Source organism: Pyrus communis, chromosome 14 (assembly GCF_041283825.1).
Source record: "Pyrus communis isolate YQ-2024b chromosome 14, ASM4128382v1, whole genome shotgun sequence".
NCBI lineage: Eukaryota > Viridiplantae > Streptophyta > Magnoliopsida > Rosales > Rosaceae > Pyrus > Pyrus communis.
In genome coordinates, this window is record NC_142578.1 from 985080 (window position 1) to 1010719 (window position 25640).

Genomic DNA, 25640 nt, shown 5'->3' on the forward strand with positions numbered 1-25640 from the left:
TCAACTGCCACATGATGTGGTTAACAAAATATGATTTAAGTAGGTGATCTCTCTAACATCATCCTATTAAGATTAACCAAGCTAAGCTAGTTTGTTTCGTGTTGTTGAACTCTCTCGACCCATTTCTCTCTTTGAGAAAGCCTTTGCTAGCCACCACAAACCCTAAATATGAGATAAAAGTCGCCGCCCATTGCTCTTGCTTGGGGTCAGCGGTAAACCAGTGCCCCCTCCTTCCCTCCTATCTCATCCGCCCCTCCCACATGTACATTGTGCCTCCACCCCTCTATGTCCTTCCTGTCTCCTCCTCCCGCTGCTTCTCTCTAAATGAGCATTTGAAGGCCCTATGCAAAAGTTGAAAATAGCGCTGCCACAGACATTCGAATCCAGCACATGGCCAAAAAGTTGAACGGCTAAACCACTTGCACTAGAACCTTAATTACTGTCATCTTTTGCATTAAATGTATTTGATATGCATCTTTATACATGTAATGATAATTTGGGGGCCCTTTCGAATCGGGTTACGTGCAGTGGCACCTTTTGCACGCGCTCAAGGCTGACTCTACTAAAGATGGATGCCAAATCCAATTCCCTCCACTACCCCTTCCTTGACCGGCATGTCGACTTTCCCTCAATGCTAAGCGTTCTGCGACTTTGGCCAAAGTAAGGTTTTTTTTACATATATACGCCATTAGCCTCACCCTACTTTCATATGTTACTGTCCTTATATATATTTGTAGGCGTTGGTGAAGGTGTTTTGGATCCCGTGGCTATCTCTTTGTTTGACGTTTTTGGTTGGATGCGGTGTACTCTTCGTTGTGGGTTTGTAAATTTTGTATTGCGATGTCTTGGTCGAATTGACCACTCGGTTGTTTTCTCCAGTGTAACTGTCTTGGTGACTACTGACAAGACGTTCATCGCGACTCGGCTGTTCTCTATGTTTGGATGATAGGAATTAGGGTTTCCTTTAATGTTTGTGTTTTTGCTCCTTGGGCGTTCTCCTAATGTGTTTTGGGTTGTTTGCCCCGTTGTAACCCTGGTTTCTGCTTAATAAATGTTACTTTTAGAAAAAAGAAAACTGCTCACAGTATTTCAAAAGTTAAATTTCTTGAATATTTCAGCCGCGCCATGCATCATTGCATCTTGATTATTGGATGGCCCCCATCTTTTAGTAAGCCATACTTTACTTTGCTTTTGTCAAATTGCAATTGAGTCAATAGAAAGGATATTATTTTCTTCTCATGGTGGAATACGAAGACAAAAGTGACCTTGGGATATATATATGCCTTTTATTTTTTTCGATTTTTCTTTCAACTTTTTCATTGAATAAATCAACCTGAAATTGCTAAGCTCAAACTGCAAGTGCTTAATTGTACCAGTGATTAGGACATTCGTGTTAATCCTATTACTTCAGAATTTAAATCCATGCCAATATCATAGTGTAAGGTGTGAATTTAAAAATGTAAGGTCAAACTTGGATATTTGAGTAAATTCCATATCACTAAGTGGCTTGAAACATTCCAAATTTTACTTAATAAAGTGTAATCTTTCTTGGCGTGTAGTTCTACTCACCTATACTGTAAACCCTAATTAATAAATAACACCACCAATCCATGAACTTTTGGAGTTCATACCAGCCACTATATATATCCATCAAAATATATCTGATTTATAATTCACATAAATAGGAAGTAAATTACCTCAGATATAAGAGAAAATAAAAATATGGCCGAAGACTCATAATAGCTACATCGAATATATTGTCACAGAGACAGAGAAGAGTAAAGATGCTGTTAGGGTTCTACATGTCCGAAATATCTTAGAGAAAGTTGATGACCTAAGTCTCTTTCCTTCTCCTCTCTCAGCTGCTAAAACATTGCTTTGCCCTGTTTTTTTTTTTTTTTTTTGGACTGATATAACAGAAACGAGCTCGCGGTTCTCTGGTTTCCGACTTTGGATGCACATAGTTATCGTCGATAAATTACTATAGTAGAAAGCAGAGCATGAGAAAAAGTGGCCAAATCCAACAGCGTACTGCGTACGTATCCGCTTTAAGCTAATATTTTGGAGATATTGACAATGATATGGTACCTTAGTCCATAGTTGTGTTGGTCCATAGAACTGGGATCTACTAAAATGTGATTTTGGGTTGCCCAGAATCTACATGCCTTTGGAAAATTAGATAAACTTAATAATTTTTAAAAATTCTTATTTTGGAGATATTGACAATGATATGGTACCTTAGTCCATAGTTGTGTTGGTCCATAGAACTGGGATCTACTAAAATGTGATTTTGGGTTGCCCAGAATCTACATGCCTTTGGAAAATTAGATAAACTTAATAATTTTTAAAAATTCTTATTTTGGAGATATTGACAATGATATGGTACCTTAGTCCATAGTTGTGTTGGTCCATAGAACTGGGATCTACTAAAATGTGATTTTGGGTTGCCCAGAATCTACATGCCTTTAGAAAATTAGATAAACTTAATAATTTTTAAAAATTCTAATGGCTACAAGGATCCCTTTTTCAGTACGTCATTAATCTATATAAGATGGACATGTCGTCAATGATTAAATTTTATGCGTCGTCGATATTTGATCAATATGTTGATATATATAATTTTGATTAGTTTATTGAGATTTGATTTCTTTTCAATTTTCCTTTTCTTTTATTCTTTTATTTTTTTTAATTATACATTTACTTTTACGTTATGTTTGGACAAAGAACTTCAAAATTCCATATATGTAACTTAAGCTAAATTTGGTAGGATCCTCCACACACACCAAAAAAAAAAATTGATGCAGAAGATTAAAAAATGACTAGATACAATACATTATTTTAGGTCGAGAGCTTTTAAAAATAATAATTCTGAAAGTTTTCAGTTGTTAATTTTCTTTTGAGTCCAGCTTTTAATGATTTGGTAGAGTATGCTTTTAAGGCTTTCATGGCGGGGATCATCTCAATCAGTGTTTGCGGAAAGGATTCAGTATATGTTTTAACTCAGAAGATAGTCATGGCTGTGATTATATATTCGTTGAGCAAAATGACAATAGTAATAGTTTAAATATTAACAACCTAACTAAATTTTAGTAGGATGTGGCGGGATATGTAGAGAGTAATTCTGCATGTTGAATGGTAGATAGAGGTAGTAGTTAGCTCACAAAAATTCATGTGTATACCTCTTCTGCTAGGTCAAGGGTTATGTGACATGCATGCAAGTCGCAACAACTACCAATGTGATTATTAGGAACTGATCAAGAAAGTTTGTCTGAAAACTTTCCTTGAATTCTTGGTGCCACATTTCTCAGTACTGATAAATTAGTAAATAATTAACAAATATTGGGTAATGCGGGGCAAACTTTGTGCTGCAGCAGGTTGCAGATTTTGGAAACTGAAATAACATTTTAATCGATTTTAATCATTGTCGAAATGAGTGGTTGATCAGACTGAAAACTTTGACGGATTGTGGAGTTCCTAAAAGTTTAATTTATATTAACTTATTAAGTTAATGGGTATATTATCAATTTCCCCCCTGAACTTGTGACCATTGGGCAATTTCCCCCCTGAACTTTAATTTTGGCCAATTTCCCCCCTCAACTCTCATAATTAGTCAATTCCCCCCCTGAACTTTAATTTGGCCAATTTCCCCCCTCAACTCTCAAAATTAGTCAATTTGCACCCTACTGTTAATTTTTTTTTTTTAATTTTCCATCTATTCTTTTCTTAATTTTCAATCTTTCTAATAGCTTCCAACAAAGTACTAAAATTAACATAAACTCACCTGCATAATATAGGGTAAAATGTACAAAAACATAATACAGTTAGTATGTGACATGGGTTGATTATAAGAAAAAGTTATGAATCGGGTTTAAAGCATGTAGAAGAAGAAATAATAACAAAAAGAAATAATAATCCTAAACTCATGGATCAAACCTATTTCAATAAAATGGGTTATTCTTAATAAGGAGTCGAAAATTATGAATAGACTAGCCATTTTTTTACTAAAGCTCGATTCTCCGCAATTTACTTAAACTTAGCTTTCACTTTTATAAAGAAAATTGTATTCACATACAAAAATTTACACATCAATCCTTTTTGTTATCAATTTTGTATAGTCAAAAATCAAATAAAATTACTCTATACTGATTTATTATGACTAATAATACTATCTATGATAAATTGTAAAATTCTAAATTTTAATCTATTTGTAATAGGATAAAGATATAGGAACATGATTAACATACATCTTATTTAGTTTCTTACACACACTTGTTTAATTATGATCAAATTAAAAATTTAACAGTAGGGTGCAAATTGACTAATTATAAGAGTTGAGGGGGGAAATTGGCTAAATTAATGTTGAGGGGGGAAATTGACTAATCATGAGAGTTCAGGGGGGAAATTGCCCAAAATTAAAGTTGAGGGGGGAAATTGGCTAATGGTCACAAATTCAGGGGGGAAATTGATAATATACCCTAAGTTAATTACTAACTTATTGGTTTTGTTGCTCCACCACCACCACATCCACAAGGACCACAACCCTGGTGGTCCATGTTTTTGTGTACAATAATCTATTTGTCTGCTTCTCTATTGTCAACGAAGATAAAACTTTATTCAATCTCTGTTCCCACTGTAGTACTTGTGGCTTTTGCACTTTTTTTTCTCAGTGTAGTAAATTTTTTATTACTAGCAGTTCTCAAATGACTTGAGAATTTCATCAATACTAAGTTACTAACTACTGGACAACCATCGCGATAGGCCCTCACCATTCACCAATTCTCAAAGCTTTGTATGTTAGATTGACAACCGACCTAAACCCTAAACTTCGCTTTTTGGTAATTTTGTAATACTTAATTAAAACCACCATGGGATTTTCATTGAACTTTATATATACTAAATTTTTGTTTTAATTAATTAACCCTTTTTAGGGTTGGTTTTGCCTCTCATGCCTTTCATGATATTAAAGGTGACATAGGAAAAGTTGTTTTATATCTGCTGATTCTTCAATTAATTTTTTTTCAATCATGTTGAAGATGAAGATATACAGAGATGCATAATTAAGCTATGGGAGTTACGGAACAACACAGTAGTAGTAGCAGTGTTCTAAAATTCGGTCTAGGCGGCGTCTAGGTGCTAGGCGCTGAAGGCTCACCGCGATTTAGTGCAAATCGTTTTGAAAAATCGGTCTGGAGCTAGGCGGCTCCTAGGCAGTGCCAAGGCGGTCCTAGGCTGTTTTTTTTTTATAATTAATTGTGTGCTTTTTTCTTTTTTTAGTTTCATGGTAGTATACTTATGGAAATGGTGTATCTAATTTGCAAAAGATGGATTAACTACAAGTTCATCCAATTGTGAAATGAATTGGAGCACTTTTGAGGGAATACATACAAAGACAAGAAATAAACTAGATACAACAAGGTAAAATAATTTAGTCTATGTCCAATCTAATGCAAGGATCATGAACAAGAATAATTTAGTCTATCATCCAAAAATACTCCTCATTATGATTATATGCTTACTGTTTTTTAAATATTGAACTTGTTGGATGGATGTACTTTGTGTATTCTTCTACTTCTATTTTTGCATTTTATCATTCTTTTATTATCCATACAAGTATAGTTTATTTTATTTTTTTAAGTGTAAATAGGTTTACAAGATATACAATTAATTTACATAAATCCACCTAGTTGCCTAGGCGCTAGGCCCCTTCCCGCTGCCCGCCTAGCACCTACCGTTTTTTAGAACCTTGAGGAGCAGTACACCAATAGTGAGTGCAACCATACGTATAATAAGCCCATGCAACCAAATCAATTAGGTAATTTAGGTTATAAATTTTGACTTGGAATGGTGGTTTCAAATTAGGGTTTGGTCTATGCATGTGGGTAGGCGAAACGAGACTTGATCACCAACATATTCAAAACCCAACAGAATAATGAGTAAAATTTGAAGAGAATGCCTAGCTTAGCTAGCAATTTAAACTTGGACATGCAGTAGGTCTACCAAATGCGTGTAGATTCTAATATGTGTGTGTGTGTGTGTCGGAGCTTGGTCATTTAATCACATGTGCTTGTGATAGTGCTATTTATACACCCACTTATACCTCTCACATATTTTTATTAATTTTTAACTTCTTCAATTCATTCAATCTGATGATCGAAAATTAAAAAAGATGTGTGAAAAGTGAAAATAAGTGCGTGGATAGCACCATCCATATGCTTGATGCATGCTAGGGTTCGCTAACATCGCAAACTATCCATAAACAATATATATATATATATATATATATATATATATATATATATATATATTATACTTTAACCATCAGTTCAGAAAACTTCAACCGCATATGATCTTACCTAGCTATTGTGTACTTTTCTTAGTTAGTTAAGAGTTATCTCTACGATATATGTTAAGCATTCATAATATAAACTTCATCCTCATATATGTTTATATTATTTACCATTATTTAAAGATTATATTTCAAAAAAGAAAAACTAAATCAAACCAAAGATCAATTAATCATTTATATGCATCAAATTAATGAATATTTTTTTTGAACAAAAAGGATTGAATTAAGAAGGGGCTAGCAATAATATTGTTCAAGAGATTGTACAAATTGGTTCCCCATCATAGGATTAGTGCAAATATTGTCCCATATTTAACTGCATTAAACAAAATATTTGGTATTTTCTCATATAATATATATAATCTGGCACACACTCACACGCTTTTATTTTCTCGATAACGAGTTATTTATATATAGATAAGATGCAAAAATAATTCAAGAGAAAAAAAAAAAATCAATCCGAATTATCAGACAAGTAAACCAGTCCACAAAGATAAAGTTAGATATTACTTCACAAATTTTCTCTGTTCTCCAAAACTGGTGCATAAAAAGGTTCTAATAAGTATAAAAAGCTCTTATTTATATAAGCCTAAATAAAGTCTTTCCTCTTATCAATGTGAGATTTATTCTTTACGTGTGGCAAATTTTTAAGTTAAGCACATAGACAAAACAAACGGGATAACGTAGAGTGTGTGTGACTGTTGGACTTCAAGCATTAGACAACATGTTATGATACCATAAAAAAAAGGTAGGGTAGGTATGTTTCTCAACCGATCCCCGCCTTCTCAATCTTGTAATATTCAGATATATAGAATCTTAATTAGGTTTTCGTCAGTTGGCAAGTCTTTCTCTAGGAATATTCTGGTCTATACAATATTAAGTTATAACTGCAATTTCTGCCGTGTCTACTTGTTGCCTGAAGTTTCACTTGACAGTCCTATACAAAAAGAGTAAAAGCTTGGTTTCTTTTATCACCATAAATAGTATAAAACTCTCTTCACATGGCTAGCTTGCTTAATAACCCCTCTGCATGAAAACCAAGATAATAACAATTCTCTAATATATCATAATCTAGCTACCTTAGTAATTGAACAGTTGCTAAATTCTCTGTTGTATCACCTGACACAATTTGTATTGTGTATATATGCAGACACATATATACTGACATCTACAAGAGTCTCGGCATGTACCTTGATCAATTTTACGTTCCACCTATATAGTTAGGAAATAATTCTTTTGATACAAGAGGCACTGGATGGAAGAGTGCCAATCAGCTGAGCTATAAATTTCTTCCAACTAGTTAAGGGCATTGGATATATATGTCCAATAAATGGTCGATTACATGCAAAGTTTTTTGCACTACTAGGCGTATAAGTGTAAGTTGTAACATCGATGTTTTGAAAAATCTACCAGTTACAGAATCATAATCTAATAAACATTGATTTGGGGAAAACATTTGAGCCGACAAAGCAAGAAATGCGTCCAGCTAATCACATTCTTAATTTCTCTCTCAAGTCTCCATTTACATAACTATAGAACTAATTCATTCTACTTTTTTGCTACTCCTATTTAGCACGAAAATGCTATCTCTACCCATTCAATTTTGAAGTTTTAATTTCACCTTAACTAGCTGACAATGACAATAACAGAAACTCAACTAATGAAAACTACTTGTTCGGTATCCAAATTAACTTGGAAGGCCTATTGTGAGATCAAGATTTAGGTCAGGCAAATCACTGCAGCTTGTGTTGCTTTCCGGGCCACTTGCAGAATCTGTAAATGGTTTCTGATGATCATCAGAGTCGTTGTCCCCTTGAGAATTCGCTGCTTTACATGGATGATTTACTTTTCTGGAGCCAAATGATGATTTTGAAAGGCCAATATTCTGTGTGTGTCCTATGCGATGGTTATTGGGGTCAACTCCCATTTGTATTAGTTTTCTCCTTAGATGCGTGTTCCAGTAATTCTTCACTTCATTATCAGTTCGTCCCGGCAATCTTCCAGCGATTAGCGACCACCTATTTGAATTTTACAAGTAACATTAATACATGATCTTTATATAGTTTCAGCAATTAGTACTCTTAATTATGAATAAAGAAGGCCAACCTCCCTATATGGCGAGTTTATAGGGACCATTTGCTTGTTTTCGATTATCAATTTTTATTTTTAATTTTTTTTCAAAACCAAAATCAAGCCAAATTTTAAGACTCACAAACTAGCTTTCAAATACTTATCAAACAATCTTTTTAACGAAAACTAAAAATTAAAAAAAATAAAATGGTTATCAAACATTCTCTTAGCTATTTAACTTAATATATATATATATATATATATATTATTTGTAATTATCATCATATAGTACCATTAGGAAATTATGCAATAGCTAGAGAGGAGCATGCATTATCAATTAGGATTATTGTTGCAATTTATTCAGACTCTAGCAAATGCATAAGCCTCCAATGAAAAAAAGTTAATTAATTAACCTTAAAAAAATATTTTTTTCTGTGATTTTTCATCCCATCAAAATACTCCCTTTCTATGTTTGCTTGAAATTTTTCAGAAACTCTACTCCTGCATGTATATGATAGAGGGTTATCTTCTTTCAAAATATTCCCTTTTAATTTCTCCTTTTTCTCAAATTGTTATCAACATATTTGTCTATTCGCGAGCAGTATACCTGTTTCCAAGAAGTGCATGGAGCTTGATGATTAGGTCTTCTTCATCTTCACCAAAGTTGCCACGTTTCAAGTTTGGCCTTAGATAATTTACCCATCTTAATCTACAACTCTTTCCACAACGGAGCAAGCCTGCACCATTATTAAATTTCAAATGATGATCAATAATTAAGATTAATGAAAAATAAGGAACCATAGACATTTAATAAATATTTTTCAAGCTCATAAGTTAAGAATTAATTGAGAACTACATGTGTAAGTGCGTGTACATGAGCGAATTTGTCCATGTTAACGATTTTTTTTTTTCGAGAATTGATATTATTACTCCAAGTACATTAAGGCACTGAAGAATGGTTTGAACCGAAGAGAAAGAAAAATGTCCTGTTCACCAGAGCAATATACCTTCCACGTGATTTTGGTTTTGTAAGTGCAAGAGGAAGTGCATGTATACAGTATACCTGCAGCAAGTGGAAGGGAGCGCCAGCTTCCTTCGCCATTTTTTTCAACAAATTCAGTGAGCTTCTTATCTTCTTGCTTCGACCATGCTCCTTTGTTCGTCTTTTTCTTCTCACAGCAAGGTTTCCTCATTACAGTAGTAATATCGAAGTTCTTCTTACAGCAAATGCAGAGAGAGAGGGAGAGAGAGAGAGAGAGAGAGAAACTCAAGCTGCCCAAGTGAAGGGAGCTAGAGAACAATATAACAAAGTTTTCTGACTACTTCGCTTGACTTACAGTTGGGTAATTTAACTACGCATCATCTGTCGAGCGTTTGGTGTGTGTGTGACGGTGTCTGGTACTATGCCAACCTTATTAAATCTTTTTTCTATTTTCCTTTCTATTTATCACGCAACAAAGTTTAGCAACACTATTAATACCTAGAGTAATCCTAATGCTTGTGTTCCTCAGGAATTTACTTATCATCCACTTACGATTAACGAAAATTTATCATTTGAATATTATAATTGGAACTGTTTATTCTCTTTATCATCATCTAAAGATCATATCTATAAAAAATTATTCAATTTGGAGATCGTTTAATCATCCATACGTGTTATACCAATCAACCATTGTGGTAATAAGTAGCATCATCATGATGAACCGTCAATTTGTTTTATGCATATGAATGATTAAAAGATCTTCAAATTGAATAACTTTTTTGCATATATGAACTTTAGATGACGATTAAGAAAATGAACGGTTCCGATTATGATGTTCGAACGGTAAAAATTCGTTAATCGTAAATGTGAGGACACAAACATTATCCATTCTCTTAACCTTCAACATTAAAAAAAAACCTACTTTAAAGTCAGCTATTTAAATGTGAAAACATTTTGATGTCTTTGATATTTAACCCCGATAGTCAATACTATCAACAAAGTGGAGACTAGCTGGTTTGGTATTGCTGTGCTTTGAAAAAAAACTGCTTCTGCTGTGCTGTGAGAATAAGCAGCTGTGAAATAAAGTAGCAAAGTGTTTGGTAAACTTTTTTGTAAAAGTGCTTTTGAAAAAAAAAAAAAAAAGCAGTATAGTGTTTGATAAACTTTTATGTAAAACAGATGTGAAAAAAACTGGTTTTTCAAAGCGAGGTTTTGCAGCTTTGTATTTTTTGCTTTTTTTTTACTCAAAACTGTGAAAAAAAACTGAAACTGAATGTTTACCAAACATAAAAAAAGTTTACTAATTAAAATCGTCATCGAGTGCTAATAACACAATGAAATTTTTGACAAATATATCAATAAATTGACACTTTCCTTGTCATGGTTACGTTTAATTTATAATTAATTTGAATGGTCTATTGTTTCTCTTATTTCCTTCATAATTTAGTAATAATACTAAAAAAATAAAAGGCAACTTCAAATTTTGTAATGTACTATATCGACTAAAAGTTAAAGGGTAGTGTTATGCACACTCATTTTTAATTCTCACACACATTTTTTTAATTTTCTATCATCTGATCTAATATAAAAAATTAATAAACAAAAATTAACAAGACTATAAGAAAATAAAAAAGAGTGTGAATAGCAAATTCCAAGTTAAGAATGCATGGCCAAAACATTTTTTTTTTTTTTGTTGGGGTCGAAGTAGACGAACTATCTCTGCTTAGTCACATAATCTTTGATACATCCATTATCCATAATGAGTATTTTTTGTGGATGAGAATTCTCTCTCTTTTTCACTCTGCCTGTTTATACCAATGGATTCTGACAAAAATAAAAAATAAAAGAAACTAAAAATCAAAGGGGCTGGATTCAAGATGGAATCTGACAAGTCTTGTACAGGTAGGTCACGTCCACCCGCGAGTTGAATGGTAGATTCGCGGCCACAGACAAACTTGAGCTACAGACGGCGTCCTCCTGTAAAGTGTACGAACATTTGACACCCTTACAGTATGAATGAACGACCGACTTTTCGAGAAAGGTCCACGTAAATGGATGATATCATCAGATCTCACATTCTGGAGTTAGTAGACCAAACAATCCGAATTGTTCATATATAGGCGTTGGAGAGTAAGATAGTATATGAAATGGGCCTGTAAATGAATTAATAAGAAGGGTAAATCTCAGTTAATGTTGTGATTTTTAACATTTAGTACATGAAGTTTTTTTTGTCTCAAAGTTATACTTAAATGTTAATTTTGGAACAATTTTATAACTCCGTTAGTTTGGTTGTTAAGTCTCCCTTTAATTAATGACGTGACGTCTATGTGAACAATAATTGAACGCTAGGTGTCATTAATAGGTTCAAGTAAAAATTAAAAATTAAAAAAAAAAATTTCTCGCTCAAATTTAAAATATTAAAATATTTAATTAAATAAAATTATTATTAAAAAAAAAATTAAAATCAAAACCCCCTTCGTCATCCCCACCCGACACTCTCTGTCAAAGGCACACCGCCACTCTCTGTCGCACCGGAATCGTGTTCCGCAGCGTCGTGTCCTCCTTCGCGATGGCGAGTTGAGCTCCTCGCATATTAAATCGAACGTGGATTTCCCCATCCGAAAACCCTTTTTGAATTCCGATTCCGGAAAATCCGGCTGGTTGCACTTGTCCCACCACGCTTTCGACCTGTTCTTGACCCACAGCCGCCGATGGTGACCCGACCCGACTCCAGGCTTACCTTTTTCGACTCCATCAGCTAACGCCGAGACCGCCGCACAGACGGCGCTTCTCTTTTTTCTCCGCTTCATCGTTTCAGATTCTTCCACCTCCGAGTAGCACTCCTGCAAATCGGAGTAGTAATCCTGCATGGCCTTGTTCCTCTCCTCGTGCGTCTCTTCTATTAACGACGTGTCGTCATTCGATGCCCTGTCGTGGTCGAGCTCGTCCTGCTTCTCGTGCTCTTCGAGCAACGACAAGGAGGCAATTATTCATTTGCGTGTGTAGCGAGTTCTGGAGGAAGGTGTAGACGGTGGCGAGGTCTTCAGCTACTGGGTCTATTTAGAGGTCGAGTTTCATATAAGGTGAGATTTGCAGACAAAAACCATAACAAGGAAATTGAGGAAGAAGGGATGGAGGGGTGTCGGCTGGGGAAGACGAAGGGTTCTGGGGCTTTTTTCTTTTTCTTTTTTTAATTGATTATTTTAATATTTTAAATTTCGGAGAGAATTTTTTTTTGAATTTTTAATTTTCACATGGACCATTAATAACATGTGACTTTCAGTCATTCTTCATATGAGAGATACGTTATCATCAATTAACAGAAGACTTAATAACTAGACTAACAGATATATAAGATTGTTTTAAAATTAACATTTTAGGTATGACTTTGAAACGAAAAAAATTTCATGTACTAAATGTTGAAAATCATAAAATTTAAAGATAGTAAACTGATATTTATCCTAATAAAAATAACAGAATTTAAACGGTTTAAAGTGTTGGATTCGTTGGGAGGATCTCAATCCAATTTAAATATTTGTGGAAAAAGCCCAAACTTTAGATTTCTCCCTCGCACCGACGTTCTAAACCAGCGACGTTTAAAAGGTTTAGAATACGAAGGAAAACCGGATTTTAGATTCTGGCAAAAAAAAAATGATAAAATGTCCAAACAAACATATACAGAGGCATTGGCAAGCCCTATATCATATTATATTCATCGGTTTCACAGTCATAATTACTTTATTATTATTGTTGCATGCTGAGGTTTATTTATACATTTTTTTTAAGGTAAATTAAGGAAATTAAATTTATAAACAAACTTTTAAAAACTAAAAAACATAAAAGTTTATGATTTATTTATTACTTAAGCGATAAATGTGTTCATTCCTATTAGAGACACATCATTTAATTTGTAATATTTGTCATTAAATTTAATCTTCCAAGCATTAACATTTTTCTTAGAATAGTACATATATGCACAGGTTTAAAAGGGATTTGGATCCTCTCTTGAGTTAATGGAGAGGATGCTCCTGACTCATCATCGTGGACCGTTGGATTTTTATTCAACGGCTTCAAACATGGGTCCCTTTAAAGTTATAATAATTGTAGCCGTTGGATAAAAATCCAACGGTCTATGATGATAGGTCAGGAGGATCCTCTCCATTAGCTCAGGAGAGGATCCAAATCTGTTTAAAAGGAATATACTATTACTACAAATGTACATAGAAAAATGTCAAAGAGATTTTTTAAAAAGAAAACTAATGAAAATGACTTGAAAACTTTGAGTTTTAATGATAAGGACAAAATAAAGAGTAAAGTAAATAGTATCATGATTGACTTTTTAGTATAAAAATATGGTTTTTCGTTAAAGTGAACAGTACCGTAGGTTTTTCGTTAAAACTCTCTTCTTTAAAAGATGAAACTCTCTATATTTTTTGTTATAAAATTAGAATTGTGAAGTGGCAGAGTTTATAAAAAAAATTATTTTGAGAGAGTTTCCTTGTAACATATCTCATACGTATAATATAGGTTACCAGAGTGTAGAGTTGGTAGATAATAGAGTTGACTGTTAGCTTTGAACGAAGGGTTTGATTTCTGGATCCTGTTTGAGGATTCAGGAGATTATTTAATCATGTCTGTTTATCGTAAATCGTGTAATTAGATCATATATTATTTATTTTTAATTTTAAATAAAATATTTAAAATAATTTCTGAATGTATAATATATTATAAACGAACGCGATTAAAAGATTCCATGAATCCTCACCAAGGCAAGGATCCTCATTAGATTTTTTCTACTTTGATTTGGAAGAGGATTCTCTTCGGATCTATTTTGTGAGAATCTTAGGCATCTTCACATCGTAGTCGTTCATCGTACATCGTGCGATCAGTTTTTGTCAGATATTATTTATGTTGATTTTTAAATAAAAAATAATTAAATAATTTATGACTATACAATATATGATAAATAACTAAGATGTGAAGATTTCTCACATGGTAGATACTGATGGGATCCAATTCCCTTTGTTTTGGAACGTCAGAGCAAACTGAATTCTCTCAGTTGAGTCGTTCATTGCCTCCTCTAATAAAGACAACTTTTGAAATTTTGCTCTGGTGCTGCAGTGTCATAAATATAAGTGTTCCCTTCCTTCTTTTTCAACAGAGAATTGAAAAACTACGCATTCAAGTTTTTTGGTGAAAAGTCAAAAGTAGCATCAAGAAAAAAGGTTGGAAATTGGAATCAAGTTACATCATGTTCTTTCATTTAGTTTTAGGTGATAAAAGAATAAGTCTCAGATGGAAAAAAATAAAAAAATCTTTTTATAGGATTATAATTAAATATATTAGATTACTTTTTAAATCGTCCAACTTTGATCGAAAAATGGACATTGCATAAACTTATAAGTAAATTAGATTACTTCTTAAATTGCTAATTAATTATATGTGTTAGGCATACCACGGAGAGCTAAATAGAGAAGAAGAAGTCGACAGTTTGAGAGAGAGAGAAATCTTAGAGAGGAACAAAACAGCAGTCTTGTAAATGTGTTTCAACTCACATCTTTTTAATTGTCTCATTAATCCCTACAATCCATCTCTATTTTAAGATCAGTAACACCCTTATTCAAATCAATCTAAAAACCAAAACATACTCTCTATAACGCAGCATGACTAGTTCATTTGATTCTGAATTTCCAAGCACAAAAAGAGAAAAAACGCCTTTCTTAATACTCTCCAGCGAAGACATATACATAAGCATACAAATGAAATTTTGTAGGTTTAAGGAAGCTAAGTACAGTTATACTAGGGCAAATTTTTTGACAAATGTACTCAGAAGGTCAGATCAAGATAAGGCAAGAAGAGACAAAGTGACGTGGAATTGACTTTGGTGAACACGAAGAGAAAATGTGAGATAAGGCTACATCTTGCTCCTAACAAAAAAAAAAATTCTTGAATCCGCGACTGAAAATTATAAAAAATAAAGGGAAGCTAAATTTTACTGCATTCAAGAGTTTGTAGCTTTTAGCTTCTTCTTTTGGTTGTTTGGAAAGAAGATTCTTGACCAAAAGGCATTACTATTTGCTTTCTCTGGCTAATTGAGTTCTCTCATTCGGGAGATTTTTTATTGTACTTGGAACACGAGACTGATACCAAATATTATTATACAGTTAGAGGGATATTTAAAAAATAAAATTTTACGCTAATTATATAATAACATCTGGCGTTTAATCCCGTGTTCCAAACACACGAGAAAATCTCTCCTCTGATTCCGAGCTTTACTAATGTACCATACTTCTTAAGGAGCGAGCCATGCATGAATTAATATTGGTCCAATTGACCATTAATAATAATGGAACTACATTTGTAGGTATGGGAAAAATGATTTCCTTGCAGATTGATATTTGTTGAATCATGCATAAATGGAACCTCATTCTATGATCATTTGAACATTGACCATAAAATTGGAAACATAAAGTGTATAAACAACAATACAAGATACAAAAGATATATTTATTGCAAACCAGTTGCATGCATGTATACTGCAATATCAGTCGATTCTTATCTTAACCAGACACTACATATCCCTTCAAATTCTAGCATCAAGCATTTGATATTACTATAATGGGAGAGATACAAGAGATGAACCCGTAATTACCTCTTTCAAGGAGTTTCAAATAATATTATAACTAATAATATGATAGGGAGAATTCAAAGACACACGCTTTTGATATTTTGACACCAATTATGTAGTGCTCAGTATGTAATTTATTTCAACAATCCAAATTCCGTCTATATTTTAGTCATACATACACATACAACTAGAATCTTGGCAGTCATACATACACATACAACTAGGATCTTGGCAGTCATACATACACATACAACTAGGATCTTGGCAGTCATGTGCATATATATGCATCCAATTGTCCGCACACTAATAACTAGCCATGAATTATGATCAGTTTTCGTACACACCTTTATACTAGTCGACCACACTAGTCATAATTAAAGCCAAACCACGTATCCAAGGCCATTGCCTAAAAGAAGCCTGGTGGTGGTGGGGTGTATATGATTAAACTAGACACTACATATAGTACTCTTCTGCCTCTCTTCCACAAACAATTAGCTAGAGTGAGAGGTCGAGATTCAAGTCAGGCAAACCGCTTTCGTTGCTGTGAATTTCAGCACCAGTACTCATGGAATCCGACGACGACGATGCAAATAATATTGGTTTTCTAGCATCAGGCTGCAGAACTGGTACACTAGCAGTAGTGCCTCTTCTCAAGTGAGGATCATGGTGGTCATGGGATTTTTTGGGATCAAGAGTACTTCCCATCTTTAATAATTTTTTCCTTATATGAGAGTTCCAGTAATTCTTCACCTCATTGTCTGTCCTTCCCGGCAGTCTTCCGGCTATCAGTGACCACCTAAATAAATTCATCAAAATATCATATAAATATATTAGTCCTCATGTATCAAAATATTTTTAGGTTTTATATGAATTCTCTCAAATTCAAAAAAAAAAAAAAAAAAAAAAAAAAACATCTTTAAGTATGAATTTGACTGGGTGATATATCATAATTTAAGCTAAACTACGTGAAGGAAGATTTGAACTTGGTGTAGGGGAAGCATTGCACTAACCAACTTGGCTAGCTAATCCAAGTATACAAGAAATTAATACGCATAATTGAATTATAGATTATTTATAAAAATGAGAAAACTTGATATAAGTTCAATTTTTTGAGCTTATTTAGGAACAGTCCACTTTATGTGTATGAACTCCTTTTATTTTTGTTTTTAAAATGGGAAGAAGAGAGGGGGAAAGAGAGTGTGTGGGATGGGAGCGGGAGTGAGAGTTTTTTATTGTTTTTTAATTTTAGATATATCATAATATCACCTGAAGGTGATCCTTCAATAAAAAAAAAAAGTAAAATCTAAATATGTAAAATTACATTATTGCTCATCATTTTTTTTATGTGTGATAGAAGACTAAATAGTCATTTCACCCACTTTTGGTTGACAAAAATGGTTCTATTGCTAACTCTGCTAAACCTATATATTGGCAAGTGACCCTTTACCATAGTAATGGAAATGAGTTGAGCTCTTGCATGACAGCGTAGGTTCAAACCCCGTCGGTGACTAATATAATATATATTTGACCAAAAAAAAATAATTAGTATGATTTATTATCAAAATTAAATTTCTTTCCAATAATCTTTTTAATTATTTCTTCTTATTTCATTTTTTTTTTTGTTCTTTCTTGTTCTTCTTCCTACTCTTAATCACATATTAATTGTATTTATCTACGTATATGACAGATTTTTTTTATAATCAACATGTATCACATATTATTGTGTCTTGCTTATAGGTATATTATGTTTTTGTACCTTTTAGCTAGTTTTCATATCTTGCTTATATGTATAATATACATTCACATATTTGTTTGTGTTAGTATATTATTTATCTCTATTTTTTTTTTGGGTCAAACGATTTAGATTAGATGTTAGATTAAGAAGCCGACGAGGTTCAAACCCATGTCAAAGGGTAAGGGCAACACTCATCTCCACGACTATGGTAGAGGGCCACTTGCTTATCTCTAATATTTAAATAAATATATATAATGTGTATAAAAGAAATGAAAGTGGAGCAAATATAATATTGGACTTAACTTAATAACCATGTTGATTTTTGAACCCAAATCTAAATGGTCAAAGCCACTTAGTACTACGGTCTAGTGATATTCATTTTCACTTGTATGTGAGAGGTTTTAGGTTTGATTCTTGCCAAAGGTGAATTTGAATCATGTTATTGCTAGCTCATTGTGAGGCTAAGCTCGCTCCCTGACCCCTGTGGTGTAAATATTATCGTCTGTTCAAAAAAAAAAAAAAAAACCCAAATTTAATTAAGATTTACTTATAATATACAGATATGGTTGTAATTATATAAACTAATATATGATAGTAGGCATATACAAATTAGTACTTATATAACTATATATTGGAAGAAAATTAAATACATGATTGTTTCCAAACTCAATTAAATCACCCTTAAACCCTCTTCTAGTTAGGTTGTTTGGGCAATCCTGTAATTGAAGAATTAATTTCGGGAAAGGGCGTAATACATATATGTATTGAGTTAATTTGAGATTAGAGCAGTTTTTATATGGGAGTAGAATTCTCTCCCTTCCAAATCGCCTCTCCTCTCCTCCTCTCTCACATTCTTTTTGTCTCTCTTTCTATAAAGAAGTCAACATAAGATGTTAACGTAACTTAATTGTGACCGTTCACATAGGATGGGACTAGAGGGAGAGAAATTTGAAGGGAAGAGAATCTTATTCTTTATATGTAAATGCATACCGATTCCCCAGGAGTGCATGAAGCCTGATGATGAGGTCCTCTTCATCTTCTCCAATACTTCCGCGTTTAAGATCTGGCCTTAGATAGTTTATCCATCTCAGTCGACAACTTTTGCCACACCGACGCAACCCTAATCATGATTCATCATCAACAATAATACTATTCAACATGTACATGAACTCTGAAAAGCTAGATATCATCTATATATTTCTTTAATACTATTCATTATAAACTATATACTCTTATCACGATGGGGAATCGATGGTTTACTTCCCCGATCATGATTCATGGTCATGCATATTCGTATAGATCATAGATGATATATACAATAATATATTAGCTAAATTGCAAGATAGTATACCCTAGCTAGCTACACACCGATCAAGAAGTAAAAGTCCATGAATTAATTAAGCAATTGATCGGAATTTAGAAGATGTGTCTGCAGTATACACTATACGCCCACCTGCAGCCTTAGGAAGAGAATTCCAACGACCTTCACCATGTTTCTGGATGTAGTCAATCAGTTTCTGATCTTCTTGCTTAGACCATGCTCCTTTGTTCGTCTCTATCTTATCACAACCAGGCTTCCTCATTGATCAAAAACCCTAGCAAGTTTCTGATTAACTACAAACAACATATGCAATAGCATGCAGCAGTTAGGTACTTGGGGTTATTGATATATAAGAAGTTCCTGTCTTCCAGATGAGAGAGAGAGAGAGAGAGAGAGAGAGAGAGAGAGAGCGAGAGAGAAATCTAGTGTTGAGGCCCCATGAATATAGGATATGGATTAGAGGTAGGGAAACAGGAAGATATATAATAAGATATAAAGTATTCTGTGGATGTGTGCGCGCGCGGTAGGGGAGAATTTGGAGGTGCTTACAAGTTTAAGATGGACTGGTTGTTTTTACCCAAGCATGCATGTTTTTATGTGTCTATGAATGGCAAGAATGTGCATGGTTTGGTGAGGTGAGAATGTGCACCACTTACCTTTGACCATGTTTTCCACAGCTAACCTAATTTTTAAGTGGGTAGGCTCCAAAAGTCTTCAGTTTTCCCTTGGCTACCACTTGAAAAGGATTTTTATCCATAATGGTCTCTGAAACTGATATAACTCTTTATTTGAATTCCTGACAATGAAAATTAATAGAAGTGATATTTGAGCTTGTCTATTGTAAATAATTTTGATCATTCTGTGAAAAATCAGTCAATGTTCATTAAATTATCATGTTAATGATCACATGACCACGTTTTTAAGCATATCTTTGGCAATCCAACTTTTTCACTTAATGAGGATATTGACATATTTTTCATAGAAGAATCAGAATGATTTACAGTAAGTAAACTCAAAGACCACTTCTATCAATTTTCATTGTAATGAATCAAAGCAAAAAGTTATACTAATCACATAGATTATTATGGATTAAAAGCCTTAAAAAAGAGTTTCACTGATCAGTTAGTTATTGTACCAGTCTACGAAATAGTAACCAATTTTGAAGTATTTTCTTTGACAGGAATTGTTACCATACAGCTCTGTTTAGACAAACTTTATGACTACCAAATATTCATTGTAATTAAGAACGAATTTTGACTAAATAATCCAAATATTCTGGTTGATATATTGATTAGGTAATTAAGTAATATTTCTTGTTGAAAGGTGAATGGCTTGGGGTTGTTATAAGCATTTTCACATGGATAAAAAATAAAACGTATGATAGTGCATATATAGTTGTCTTGAAATACCACCACAGTGGTATCTTGTTGAAATTAAGTTTATCTCCGTTAAGACCCTAATTTGAGAATGACGATGGTTCGGATCTCAAGCAATTTTATACTCTCATAATAAAAAGTTAAAACACATGACAATACAAATTATTTTGGCTTAGACATCACCACAAGGACATTTAGTTGTAGGTAAGTGTTTCTTGGTGGGTCCTGGCTTGGGGATGACAATGTTTCAATTGAAAGACGGCTGTACCACATCGATTCTCACAACCACAAAATTATCGATATCCATAACCTCCAAATTACGTCATCCCCAATCCCTACTCCTCGTAACAAACAGAACTCGGCTTGAAATTAGGTCCAATGACTGAAAGTGGGCTAGGCCCGGACGGTATGGTTTGTTCTGGCTTGGAGGTGACCCAAGCCCAATATTGCTCATCCAATTAATTTAATTTTGGGACACTTTGTATCGAATTTCAACGATCCGAATTGTCTATTTTATAAGTCTTTATTATTGGATTATTTTTTACGAAAATTCAATTCAATTCGAAATAATTTGCCTATTTAATTATCACAATAAAATTTTCATTGTTTCTTATAAAACAATATGTTCATCAATTTCTTTGAACTCAATTAGATGTATCAAATATCTTCGATTTGGCTAAAATTTTACAAAAATGATCTAAAAGATGTGCAACTTGAAAAATAAACAGTTTGAACTGTAGAAATTCGATATAACGTGAATCCCACAACTAATTATCATTTAAATAAATAGTAAGAATCACTTACCTTAAAGGCCTCTAGTATGTTAAATTGTTAGTATAAAGGCAGATGGGTGAAAATTAAACCACACGAAAATGCATAGACATGCACGAAAACACCATTTTAATTTAATTTAATTCGATCATGCAAGCACGAATTACAAAATAAATAAAAAATAAAAAATAAAAGTAGAAAGGAGGAGGAGATAAAGGTAATCCTCCATTTCTGGATCTGACGACTCCCACACCGACACGTGTTCAAGTCCGCTTTCCCTTTTGAACATTTCCAAAACTCCGCACCGCGCTACACCGGCTATTCGTACCCTCCCACCACCTATATATACCGCGCGCTTTCAAATCCACACTTCTCATATTTTCCAAAATTCCAAAAATGACCCCCAAGCTCACCGAGGCCTATGCCTGCGTCCCGTCAACGGAGCGAGGCCGTGGGATTCTGATCTCCGGCGACAACAAATCCGACAAGCTCCTCTACACCAATGGCAGATCCGTAATTATCATGAGCCTCCGGAACCCCCTCGACGTCGCCGTTTACGCCGAGCATGCCTACCCCGTCACCGTCGCTAGGTTCTCCCCCAACGGCGAGTGGATCGCGTCCGCCGACGTCTCCGGCACCGTCCGGATCTGGGGGACCCACAACGACTTCGTGTTGAAGAACGAGTTCAAGGTCCTTTCGGGTCGGATCGACGACCTCCAGTGGTCCCCCGACGGGTTGAGGATCGTTGCTTCCGGCGAGGGCAAAGGAAAATCCTTCGTTCGCGCGTTCATGTAAGCTTCGTCGTTTTGATTTTACAATTTACAATTTGCGAAATGGGTTTCTTTTTTGGTGGTTTTTGGGCATCTTGTGTTTGGTTAGCGAGAAAATTGATGGAAATTGAATTGATTGAATAGGTGGGATTCGGGCTCAACTGTTGGGGATTTTGATGGGCACTCGAAGCGAGTGTTAAGCTGCGCGTTTAAGCCGACGAGACCCTTTCGAATCGTTACTTGTGGGGAGGATTTCTTGGTGAATTTCTACGAAGGACCGCCTTTCAAATTCAAGCTGTCTCTCAGGTTTGTTCATTAGCATGATTTAACTCGAAATCTTATTGCTTTAATCACATTGTACTTTTGTATATCTGTCTGGGTGTTTTTGTTTGTGTTGCTTCCCTGACTCGATGTATTTTTCAAATTTTGGATGTTTAGGGATCATTCAAATTTCGTGAATTGTATAAGGTTCTCTCCAGATGGTAGTAAGTTTATCACTGTAAGCTCAGATAAAAGTGGTATTATTTATGATGGAAAGACTGCCGATAAGATCGGAGAGCTGTCCTCGGAAGATGGCCACAAAGGCAGTATTTATGCTCTTAGCTGGAGTCCTGATGGTAAACAGGTAGAACATGAGATGTTCATTTATTTACCCGGAATTTTACATAATTAGGCCTGACCAACTGTTATCTGCTTCACCGCATTATAAAGATCGCAACTTTGTGTCCTTTTATTTTCTCTGTTATAAATTTGTTTGTCTTGGTTCCTTGATTGAATATGCTGATCGGTTCCATCTTAAATTTTAGGTTCTGACTGTGTCTGCCGACAAGTCGGCAAAAGTATGGGAGATGTCTGAGGATAATAATGGGAAGCTGAAGAAAACATTGCCCCCTCCTGGGTCAGGTGGAGTGGATGACATGCTAGTTGGGTGTCTATGGCAGAACGATCATATTGTTACAGTTTCTCTCGGAGGCTTCATTAGTATATTCTCAGCAAGCAACCTTGACAAAGCCCCTCTACTGATATCCGGACACATGAAGAATGTTACTTCATTAGCTGTTCTAAAGAGTGACCCGAAACTTGTGTTGTCTAGTAGCTATGATGGTCTTATTGTTAAATGGATTCAAGGTGCTGGATACGGCGGAAAGTTAAAAAGGAAGGAGAATTCTCAAATAAAGTGTTTAGCAGCAGTTGACAAAGAAATCGTTTCATGTGGATTTGACAATAAGGTGACTATAATTGTATACTCTTTTTAGTTTCATGCAATACAATGGTATCTGCTTTGCATTTTATTCTATATGAAAACTGTTTTGCCCAATTCGGATTTTTGCCTTATCTCAGTTTCTTTCCTCTTGCATTTTTCTTTTTACTACCCAGGTTTGGAGAGTTCCTCTCCGCAGTGATCAGTGTGGAGATGCAGAGGCTATTGATATTGGAAGTCAGCCAAATGACATAAGCCTTGCGCTTCTATCTCCTGAACTTGCTTTGGTTTCAACTGATGCAGGAGTTGTCATGCTCCGTGGCACAAAAGTTTTATCAACTATAAACCTTGGGTTCACTGTGACTGCATGTACTATTTCACCAGATGGATGTGAAGCCATTGTTGGTGGGCAGGACGGTAAACTGCATATGTATTCTATAACAGGTGATACACTTAATGAAGAGGCGGTTTTGGAGAAGCATCGGGGACCCATTTCTGTCATCCGTTACTCTCCTGATGTTTCTATGTTTGCATCAGGAGACTTGAACCGAGAAGCTGTCGTCTGGGACCGTGCCTCTCGAGAGGTAGTGTGCACATTGTCCTCGGCCACTGTTTGTTTTCATCATTCTAATATTATTAAGTTACAACCATTGTTCGGGTATTATTGACATTTATGGTGAAAAAGGATAAAATAAGACATGTTTTTGTGTGTCTATGCATGCGTGTGTATAAGTTTTAGATGTATGCATCAATCCCTTATCAGCTGATCTTCCTTGTTTATCCAAATTTAGTCAAATGCATGATTTTTAGGAGACATAAGTATGATACAGGCAAAGTGATCAAGTTCAACTGGTAAAATCTGTATCCAGTTCGTTCTTGTAGGCAAGTATATCTTTCTTGTGAGCACACTATTGACTGTGACATTTGAGTCTAGCTTATGAAATGATAGATGTGCATATTAAAATCTCAAATAAATGATTTCATATCTATTGCAATTTTATTGCTGAGAACTTGGGAACTGGATCTGTTAAATTATGCCGTTGTGACGTGATGTTTCATCGAACGCTAAAACTACGTTCAGATAGATTATGTGGTAGCACACTGGAACTCAGAATGATTCCTGCCTATTGGCTATTGTTGGACTAATTAATCATTAATTAATGATACTATTTTTCATGCTTTTTATATGAAAGATTGTGCTTTATTTTCTTCCAGATCAAGCTTAAGAACATGCTGTACCATACTGCTCGAATAAACTGCCTTGCTTGGTCTCCTGATAGCACACTGGTTGCAACTGGATCTCTTGACACATGTGTTATCATATATGAAGTCGACAAGCCTCCAGCAAGCCGTGTAACCATTAAGGGTGCACACTTGGGTGGCGTCTACGGCATAACTTTCACTGATGAGGACACTGTGGTAAGCTCTGGCGAGGATGCATTTGTTCGTGTCTGGAGGTTGACTCCGCAATGAAGAAACACCGAGGGCTTCTTAGGGTCAAGGAAAGAATTAGAAAGATGGGAGGTTTTGCCGGATTTCATGGGTTTGCGAGTTTCCAAATGATGGAAACATGAGAAAGGATATTTTTATGAATTGTAAAGTATCGTGACATAGTTTTTGTTGTCTGGTGCGTCACGAACGGCGTTTTTCATAGACAGATTGGCTGTCTTTTAACAGGGATCGTGACCTTGCAGCTTGGAGTAGGTGGGTTTTAGTGAATCCTTTCTTTCTGGTTTTTGCGAGGAAAGTTTTAAGTGCTTAACTTTATCTTGTAATATTTTTTTTATTTATGGAATTACATTTGTCATCACTTGTGTTCCGCAATGTGTTTTTTTTTTTTTAGAGGGATTGGATGGTGGCGAGTCCACCTTTGGGGGCCTGAAGACTCGTAGTCATTTCAGTCTTCCTCCTAGCCACTACCATGTATTCATCAACGCTAAAAATTAAATTCATGATGTGCCGTGTAAAATACGAGCTTATAATTCGTCCCCAACAACTGGGTTACACCGTCGTGGTTGTTTGGCAATGTGTCCAAAATTGGGGAAATTCGCAACAATGGGGATTCAACAAATATTGACCTGAGATCAAAATCAAATATCATCGACACATCATCCCCTTTTCGTTGGTCGATATGGGATGTTACATTTGAGGTGCCCAAGCAAATATAGGAAGCAACTCCTCCATTGTCGAAGAGAAGTGAGCAGAGGGACAAGGAAGGGCGGCCACCCCTTTTCTCGTCAGAAATTGCCACTGAGTGAGAATTCCGCCCCTTTAATCTTTTGACCCTGTTGGAATATGGGTTTGCTTTTGGTTTGTAGCGGTGCACTGATGCTGATGCGTTTAATTTTTTATTTTTTATTTTTTTTAAATACCCAAGCCCCTATGATCTTTCTAGCAGAAATTGTGGTCATCTATAGAAAGTTTGCTACTGCGCGTCAGCAAT

General features: G+C 34.7%; 3 protein-coding genes across 4 annotated transcripts; 1 reads left to right on the plus strand and 2 right to left on the minus strand.

Moving 5' to 3' along the window:
- Positions 1-7756: 7756 nt before the first annotated feature.
- LOC137713790 (myb-related protein 308) lies at positions 7757-9690 on the minus strand. Of its 2 annotated transcripts, none has more exons than XM_068453142.2 (3): positions 9477-9690; positions 9021-9150; positions 7757-8361 (listed from the first exon to the last, which is right to left on the minus strand). In XM_068453142.2, exons 1-3 carry the CDS (start codon positions 9604-9606, stop codon positions 8031-8033), a joined length of 591 nt encoding a protein of 196 aa, XP_068309243.1. In that variant the 5' UTR covers positions 9607-9690; the 3' UTR covers positions 7757-8030. The 2 variants fall into 2 exon arrangements, with proteins under 2 accessions (XP_068309243.1, XP_088540310.1); XM_088684184.1 differs by having other exon boundaries at positions 9421-9557.
- Positions 9691-16158: 6468 nt separating this feature from the next.
- On the minus strand, positions 16159-19600 carry LOC137713847 (MYB-like transcription factor 4). The gene is made up of 3 exons (XM_068453202.2): positions 19212-19600; positions 18749-18878; positions 16159-16819 (listed from the first exon to the last, which is right to left on the minus strand). The coding sequence occupies exons 1-3, from the start codon at positions 19339-19341 to the stop codon at positions 16519-16521; spliced, it is 561 nt and encodes a 186-aa protein (XP_068309303.2). The 5' UTR covers positions 19342-19600; the 3' UTR covers positions 16159-16518.
- Positions 19601-21539: 1939 nt separating this feature from the next.
- LOC137713682 (transducin family protein / WD-40 repeat family protein) lies at positions 21540-25007 on the plus strand. The gene is made up of 6 exons (XM_068453015.2): positions 21540-22017; positions 22141-22302; positions 22435-22621; positions 22803-23225; positions 23374-23781; positions 24413-25007. The coding sequence occupies exons 1-6, from the start codon at positions 21623-21625 to the stop codon at positions 24668-24670; spliced, it is 1833 nt and encodes a 610-aa protein (XP_068309116.2). The 5' UTR covers positions 21540-21622; the 3' UTR covers positions 24671-25007.
- Positions 25008-25640: the final 633 nt, after the last annotated feature.

Coding starts and splice junctions, on each gene's coding strand:
- LOC137713847 (XM_068453202.2), bottom strand. CDS start 19,341: ATGAGGAAGCCTGGTTGTGATAAGATAGAGACGAACAAAGGAGCATGG. Junction 18,879..19,211: donor TTCTCTTCCTAAGGCTGCAG/GTGGGCGTATAG, acceptor AATCATGATTAG/GGTTGCGTCGGTGTGGCAAA. Junction 16,820..18,748: donor CATGCACTCCTGGGGAATCG/GTATGCATTTAC, acceptor GAATTTATTTAG/GTGGTCACTGATAGCCGGAA.
- LOC137713790 (XM_068453142.2), bottom strand. CDS start 9,606: ATGAGGAAACCTTGCTGTGAGAAGAAAAAGACGAACAAAGGAGCATGG. Junction 9,151..9,476: donor CTCCCTTCCACTTGCTGCAG/GTATACTGTATA, acceptor ATAATGGTGCAG/GCTTGCTCCGTTGTGGAAAG. Junction 8,362..9,020: donor CATGCACTTCTTGGAAACAG/GTATACTGCTCG, acceptor AAATTCAAATAG/GTGGTCGCTAATCGCTGGAA.
- LOC137713682 (XM_068453015.2), top strand. CDS start 21,623: ATGACCCCCAAGCTCACCGAGGCCTATGCCTGCGTCCCGTCAACGGAG. Junction 22,622..22,802: donor GGAGTCCTGATGGTAAACAG/GTAGAACATGAG, acceptor CTTAAATTTTAG/GTTCTGACTGTGTCTGCCGA. Junction 23,782..24,412: donor GGGACCGTGCCTCTCGAGAG/GTAGTGTGCACA, acceptor ATTTTCTTCCAG/ATCAAGCTTAAGAACATGCT.